General features: G+C 52.8%; 1 protein-coding gene across 1 annotated transcript; it reads left to right on the plus strand.

Moving 5' to 3' along the window:
- Positions 1-376: 376 nt before the first annotated feature.
- Foxf2 (forkhead box F2) lies at positions 377-5,223 on the plus strand. The gene is made up of 2 exons (XM_026398931.2): positions 377-1,571; positions 5,060-5,223. The coding sequence occupies exons 1-2, from the start codon at positions 377-379 to the stop codon at positions 5,221-5,223; spliced, it is 1,359 nt and encodes a 452-aa protein (XP_026254716.2).
- Positions 5,224-7,948: the final 2,725 nt, after the last annotated feature.

Genomic DNA, 7,948 nt, shown 5'->3' on the forward strand with positions numbered 1-7,948 from the left:
AGAGGGAGAAGCGCTCCTGAAGGGAGACGTCGGGTTCGTCCCCGGGGTCCCCGCCGCGGTCGTAGCTCACGGGCGCTGCCTCCCGGCGTCCGGCCGCTTCGGCTCCGCGGCCTGGGAGGAGGTTGCGCAAGGCGGGGGCCCGAGCCTCGAAAAGGGATGCGCCGGGCGTTGCCTCCAGCCCGCCGCCGCCGCCGCCGCCAGAAGCCCCAGCAGAGCTGAGGGAGGCGACGCCGAAGCGCTGGCCCGGAGTGACCACGGCTGCAGCCCGGGCGGCGGGCTAGGGCGCTCGCCCGGCTTCTGGGCCGACCCCGTTCTTGCGCCTCCGCTCCCGGCCCGGGGCCCGCCCCCCAGGCCGGGCCTCGCTCCCGGGTCCCAGATGACCACCGAGGGCGGGCCGCCGCCGCCCCCGCCGCGCCCGCCGCCAGCCCCGCTCCGCCGCGCGTGCAGCCCGGCCCCCGGCGCGCTCCAGGCCGCCTTGATGAGCCCGCCGCCCCCTGCCGCCGCCGCCGCCGCCGCCCTGGAGACCACCTCGTCCGCGTCGTCGTCGTCCTCCACCTCCTGTGCCTCGTCCTCCTCCAACTCGGCCAGCGCTCCCTCGGCCGCCTGCAAGAGCTCGGCTGGCGGCAGCGGCTCGGGCGCGGGGAGCGGGGGCACCAAGAAGGCGAACTCGGGGCTTCGGCGTCCCGAGAAGCCTCCGTACTCGTACATCGCGCTCATCGTCATGGCCATCCAGAGCTCCCCCAGCAAGCGCCTGACGCTCAGCGAGATCTACCAGTTCCTGCAGGCGCGCTTCCCCTTCTTCCGCGGCGCCTACCAGGGCTGGAAGAACTCGGTGCGCCACAACCTCTCTCTCAACGAGTGCTTCATCAAGCTGCCCAAGGGCCTCGGACGGCCCGGCAAGGGCCACTACTGGACTATCGATCCGGCCAGCGAGTTTATGTTCGAGGAGGGCTCTTTCCGCCGCCGGCCGCGCGGATTCAGGCGGAAGTGCCAGGCGCTCAAGCCCATGTACCATCGCGTGGTGAGCGGCTTGGGCTTTGGGGCCTCGCTGCTGCCCCAGGGCTTCGACTTCCAGGCGCCCCCGTCGGCGCCTCTTGGCTGCCACGGCCAGGGCGGCTACGGTGGCCTCGACATGATGCCCGCAGGCTATGATGCCGGCGCCGGAGCCCCCGGCCACGCGCATCCGCATCACCACCACCACCACCACGTCCCACACATGTCGCCCAACCCGGGCTCCACCTACATGGCCAGCTGCCCCGTGCCCCCGGGTCCAGGAGGCGTCGGTGCAGCCGGCGGCGGTGGTGGTGGCGGCGGCGGGGACTATGGGCCGGACAGCAGCAGCAGCCCAGTGCCTTCATCCCCAGCCATGGCGAGCGCTATCGAGTGCCACTCGCCCTACACGAGTCCTGCGGCGCATTGGAGCTCGCCCGGCGCCTCGCCTTACCTCAAGCAGCCGCCCGCCCTGACGCCAAGCAGCAACCCTGCGGCCTCTGCAGGCCTGCACTCCAGCATGTCCTCCTACTCGCTGGAGCAGAGCTACTTGCACCAGAATGCCCGCGAGGACCTCTCAGGTAATGCATCGCGACCAGAGTGGTCCGCTGCGGGCCTACATCTATGCCTCTAGGTCCAGCCAGCGGCTACTGCCACTCCCTCTGGGAAAACAAAGTCTAGGGTCTGAGGGCATGGGGAAGAGCGGATGCTGGGGAAAGCTGGCGCCTTATTCATGTGGGGATGCCAGAGATCTGGGTCTCACTGCTCTCCCAGGTGCCCATAGCCAGGAACAGGGCCTCCAGAATTGCCCAGCTTCTAGCTTCTAGGATGATGGTGCCTGCCTTTCTGGCCTTCATGGATGTCTCTATATGGGCTTTGGATTTCTGATTCAGGCCTGACTTAGTTTTGAGAGAAGGCATGTGGCCTTTGGGGGACCTTGACCAAGAAGTTGTGTTTGGTTCTAGTTCTTCTTGTCCTTTTTTTTTTTTTTACGTTCATTTTTCGGTGCCTTTGTCAAAAAGTAAATGTCAGTTCTGTATCTAGGAGTGTATGTGTGTTGGGGGTGGGGAGGATTTCTTAACTAAGTGTTGAGAGGAGGGGACAGGGAAGGCAGAGGGAAAAGCAGAATGGGGTCTCAGGGTCTTTCACTGGAGGGACAATGTCAGTGGAGGGGGCACTGGCTGTTTAGGAGTCCCACATGCAGTATGGACCATGGTTGGTGACACATGAATGTCCCCAGGCAGCAGAACCTGAGAACTCTGCTGTAAGTCCCCTGAGAAATGTGCCTGGAGGCTACTTGTAATGTGGCTGATTTAAACTGTATGGGTTACAGATTATGAAAATTTATTGACTTGTGGAAAGCAGTGAAAGGTGGGAGGAGAGATTGGGGGTGGGTAGAGAGAATTTGAATATTTGGCCAGCTTTATCTGAAAAATAAACCCTTATTAACCCCTAAGGAGGACTGGGCTGCAGATTAAAATCCGAAGTCTGCCTGTCAAAGGCTGGGCCCAAAGGTGTTCTCCCTCACATTACCTCCCTCCCTGATTAGAAAATCGTTCACAGAATAATGCATATTTTATATGTTTGTGATGCCGTGTGCAACAAGGACATCAGGGGAGAAAGGAAGCCCAGAAATGGGCAAAAGATGTTGGTTCCCTGAACAGAGAAATTTCCCAAATAGGCCTTTTAAATGCGGGTCTCAGAGGTTAACTAAACAAAGACAGTCTCGGCAGGACCACACCAGAGAGGATTTTAGCCTGACTTAACCCACTGAGAGCAGAGCCTTGTTCAATTTTATGGGAATTTCAACAAGTAACCAATACAGACACCCCTCTTATTCAGCACCCCCGCGCCGGCTGTCAATCTCTCTCCCACAGTAGGCTGGAGCCCACTGGCACCCTTGCTTGCCTGCCTGCTCTTCTCCCAGCCCCTGGTCTTCTCGCAGTCCCTACTCAACTTGAACCCAGACTCCCAGGCTTCCTAGTGCCAGGAAATGGTAACAGAGGAACAAACAAACAAACAAACAAACAAAACAGGCAGGAAAGGGGCTCCAGATCTTTAGGAGGCCGCCCTTGTCCCATCCCTCACGCCAGGCCCAGAGGCAAGCCCCTAAAAATCCCGGGGTCTGCAAGCACGATTCTAGGAGAAGACAAAAACTTCTGAAAGCCAGCAGGCCGGCTTCCGGGCTCCAGCCCATCACCTCCCGGGGCTGACCTTCCTGGGAACTCTCTGTCTGGGAACGCTCTGGAGGCCCTCGATAGCTCAGGCCTTCCTGTATCACTCTGAGGCCCGGGGACCTTTGGTTTGAGCCCAGTGTGCACAGGAGACCATAGCATCCTCCTTCCTCCTCTTGCTGTCTTCCCTGTCTTGTTGGCTTCTCCCAATCGGGCTTGCGAGGAAGGAGCAGACTGGGTGCGCCCGGCCTGGTTTGGAGCGCACCTCCCGATGAGCTGCGACCCACTGAGAATGAAGGCCGGGAGGCCAGACAGGGTTGAGGACGCCCACCACAGTTCAGCGAGTGTGCCCACACACACACACACACACACACACACACACAGCACGACCCTCCCGCCCTCAGCCCACCCACGCTTCCCATGCTGTCCCATTTTCCGATCCCATGACCCTGGCGGGTGTGTTGAGAGACCTCGGACAGCGAGGCCCGCAGGGGCCCGAGTGGCCTTGCGCTCTCATTCAGCCCGGAGATAGTAGTATCTCGGATTTTTGTCATCCCGCGCAGCACATTAAAGTGAAGACTGCTTGGAGGCATGAGCTCTTGCTCTCTGCCCTGCAGGAGCCTGCTCTTTATTGGTCCAGGAACTGGCATTAGCGTGCTGAGCGAACGCACCTGTGTGCAGGGCAAACCGCCCGGGTCCGGGACGCGTAGGTCAGCGGTTGCTTTAATAAAGCAGTGCCGTTTTAGTTAACAGCTAGCACGCAGACGATCGGCCATTGAGCAGCCTGGTCTCTCCGCAGGCGCCTGGGGCGACGCGAACAGGGCCTAACCTTCATTGGTCCCGGGTACGGTTTTTCTTCTACTGAAAACTGAATCCGGCCCCCGGCATGAATGTGTGGTTTATGCTGCCCACACCACCAGGGTGACCACAAATGAACCAAGCAAATGAGCCTTACCCAGCCTGGCACCAAAAAGAGGAGGAGGCAGGAGATGTTGGGACCCAGAGCTTGCCCGGACACCTTTGACCGATTGTGCTTTGGGGTCGGGCCGCCGAGAGGCGCCGAGAAAGCAAAAGCAAAAGTGGGCGGCGGGTCGGTGCTGAGAAGCGCCAGGCTCAGGCCCTGGGCGGAGAAGCAGTCCTTGGAGAGCAAGGTATAGGCCTTCACCATCCTCTACTAGCATGCGGCTCCCTCAAAATCTCCATGTGCTGCTATATGCCTTCCCTGAGGAGCATTTCTCTGTCCCGAAGTCCTGGCTTCTCTAGATGAAGTCTTAAGACTATTGTGACTGAAGCCGCTTGCGGACAGAAGAGAGCTGCACTTACTTTTCCTGTCCCTTTCTCTGCAATGGAATTATTTTTTGTCATCCCCTTTGGCACAGGGAACCATCCCTGTGCTGCTCACTACTCTTACCAGGCCAATCAATTGGAAAATAAAGCTCAAAGCGAGAGGGGAAGAGAGCAGTGATGGTTCTGGGGGAGGGCGCTTGGTCCCGCATTGCGCCCAGGACTCAGGGCCTGGATGCTGTGGTCTCAGCCTACGCTCACCCGACTCAGACCACAGCTCTGACCCCCAGCCTCAGAGTGATATGGGAATTCAGGAATACAAGAATACCAGGTCAGGGAAGATCTTGCTCTTGCCTCAGACCCCACCAAAACAAGATTCCAGAGGCATCTAAGGACCAAGGACAGATAGTTTGAAACAGTGATTTTTTTCAGAGCTGGGTTTTATCTACCCCTCTTGCATCAGCAATGCACCAAAAGAACACACCAACAGTTCTGTACCCTGAGTCAAAATTAAGATGCGGTAAATTGAAATTTTAAAAACAATGCACCCCGTCATCAGTTGGGTGACCTTGTGTCTGAAATGAGCCCCCCTCTCTCTTTACTTCTTTCAGTGGGACTGCCTCGTTACCAGCATCACTCAACTCCAGTGTGTGACAGAAAAGATTTCGTCCTCAATTTCAATGGCATTTCTTCTTTCCATCCTTCGGCAAGTGGGTCTTATTATCACCATCACCACCAGAGCGTGTGTCAGGATATTAAGCCCTGCGTCATGTGAATGGACAAAGGCCACATGAAGGCCCTCTCTCTTCTTTTTTCATCTTCCCCTAAGGGGCAGATAGGAACTGCGAAGGACTCACACAATGTGCACGCGGATAGCAGTAAGTAGCACTCTGTCACTTAGCCTGAATGCCCAGGAAAGCCTCGTATGCTGATTTTTTTGCCTACCATTGGAAGAGAGAAAACCTTGGCAAGATAATGCACCAGATGAGGGAGAGCATGAACTGAGGGATGGTAACAAGTTACCACATGTAAAACATAAACTTATAACTCTGGGATGGCCATTGCCTTCAGTAATCAGGGTCTGAAAAAAAGCAGACAAATTGCGTGTATGTGTGTGTTTTTTCTTGGTCTATGAAAACTTGTGTGCTTTTCAAAAAGGCAGTGCTAAGCACAAGATTTCAAGAAAGCCTCATCTTGTTGCCTAGCTAGTTAGGAGAATTCTGTCCCCCCCCCCAAAAAAAAACAACACTAGGTTTGTATACAGGTGCCAAAGAACATTATGAAGAAATGATTTAGAACCAACCACATCTATTTTTAAGAAAATGGTTCTCAGTATTGTGACAATACAACATTTTTACAAGGTTGTTTTCTACCACCATATTTTAAAGATATTTTTATGATCTTCGTGTATACTCACACTTTGCTTGTATTTTAAAAGGAGGATATATTTGCACTTATGTATACTTTTACAGTTTGCCAAAAATATTTTGATGTAAAATTTTTTTTCAATAAAATGTATATAACAAGTAGTTGTTTTAGGGATTTGTTTCCTCTACAGGCACCCTGCTATGGATGGATCAGTGGCCAGGTTCTCCCCCACCCCACAACCCCCATCCAGCATTGCAACTCTACCCTGCCCACCCCCACATTGTATAATTGATGTGGTGTGGGGTCTGTGCCTTGAGTAACACAGGCCAGGTTGTGATTGTGGGTCTTCTCAGGAGAAAAAAGAGGGAATGCTTTCTGTTATTTCTTTCTCTACTTCACCCTCACTTTTTTTCTGGCTAAACAAAAAACAGAAGGTGAAAGGAACTTAAATGAAAACCAGGAAAGATAATGAAAGGCGGACAGTCTGATTTGAGGAATCAAGCTCTGTGTCCCTTTTGTTTTCTTTCCTGTGCCCCAAAAGATTTCTGTTCTTTGTTCTTTCCTCTTCCTCACCAGGTCGAGGTGAGGGGGCAGAGTGGTAAGCCATCATCTAGCACCTGTGTGATTTGGGCTTACCGGCCCAGTGAGGGTAAGGTGCCCAAAGGACGGGACCTGCGTCTTCTTGGCAGGTTGCAGTTTTCTTATGGCTGGTGACAGTACTGAAGAGTTCTTGGGGAAGGCTGCTGAGGGTTAGTGAAGGAAACGCCAAGCATCTGGGGGTTTAAAGCTGGCACCCAGCTTTAACATTAGGTTTCGCTCAGGGGTTCCTTTAACCCCTTTTTTTCCTTCTCTTGTTGGGCTTCCCAATCATGAATACAACACAAAGAGCTGGTAAAGCTCTGGATTTAAAAAACAAACAAACAAACAACAAAAAACCAGACAACTAATAGAAGGCCTTATTTCTTCCCCAGACCATCCTCTCTGTCTGACCTTTCCTTCACTCTCTGAGCAGGAACAGAGAAATTTTCAGCCATAATCACACTGTGGTGGTTTTTCTGTTCAACTCGGATCTGGATTTTTGGTTTTTTTTTTTTTTTTTTTTTTTTTTTTTTGCTTTTACTGAGTGGGAAACTCACCTTTGTTTCTGGGCCCCTGAAAGGTCTTCCTGCTAATCCATTACTAGGCACTTATTACCACTCTGGAGAACTCTTATATGTTGGGGACTTTGGTGTTCCAAGTGAATTTCAGTCCAGGGACTGTCTCCTGAGTAAAACATCTTATTTTAAAAAGTCATCTTCCTAATCTTCCTTCCTCTATTTTACAAAAAATTAAGCTGTGATTTAAACATTTTATTTTGTCTATTATATTTGTAGTTAAATAGGGCCACACACACACACACACACACACACACACACACACACACACACCCCTGCCCCCTTTCTTTTTCTTTTTTTTTTTTTTTTTTGTCTTTTCTTTTACACCGAGCTACTCGGGGGCCTGCTATAAATTATGAAGTCAGTTTCAGAGTTTGCTCCGACCACAGTGCTGTGTTTACATTCCTTCCGAGGCAGCCGGCATGGTCGTAATTTATATCCTAAACACTTGAACGTAACTTGTTTATACAGAGAATGACAGGACCTCAAAGACAAAAACTCCGCGTCTGTCTGACTGACCGCATTGGGAGGGCCAGCGCGCCCCCTGGTGGTGCAAGGAGACCCACGCATGGGGATCGCCGGTCCTGTCAAGAACTCCAGCAACTTCACAAAATGACCCATTTCGTGGTGCATTGACGACAAACATTTAGAATATCTCACTTTGAGGAATTATACTTTACGGTTTTAGGGAATACTTTTTTGGTGTTTTCTGGTTTACTCTTTCTCATGGATTCCTGAAACCTGATGGAGATTCGATTAATGTCATCCTGAAACGTGATGGAGATACAGGGACAGTCCTGACCCATATGTAGTAGGTGCTAGAATCCTGACTAGCCATCTTGGTACGTTTCTAGATTTCTCCCCAGCTAAGGTTATTGTTCGATTTCTCTTCGAGTCAAAATTGCTTTTCTCCTAACTGCCCCTCCTTCCAAGACAAGTTAATATCTAGTTCTTTTCTTTTTCTTCTCTCCAATTCTC

Source organism: Urocitellus parryii, chromosome 8, assembly GCF_045843805.1.
Source record: "Urocitellus parryii isolate mUroPar1 chromosome 8, mUroPar1.hap1, whole genome shotgun sequence".
Lineage (NCBI taxonomy): Eukaryota > Metazoa > Chordata > Mammalia > Rodentia > Sciuridae > Urocitellus > Urocitellus parryii.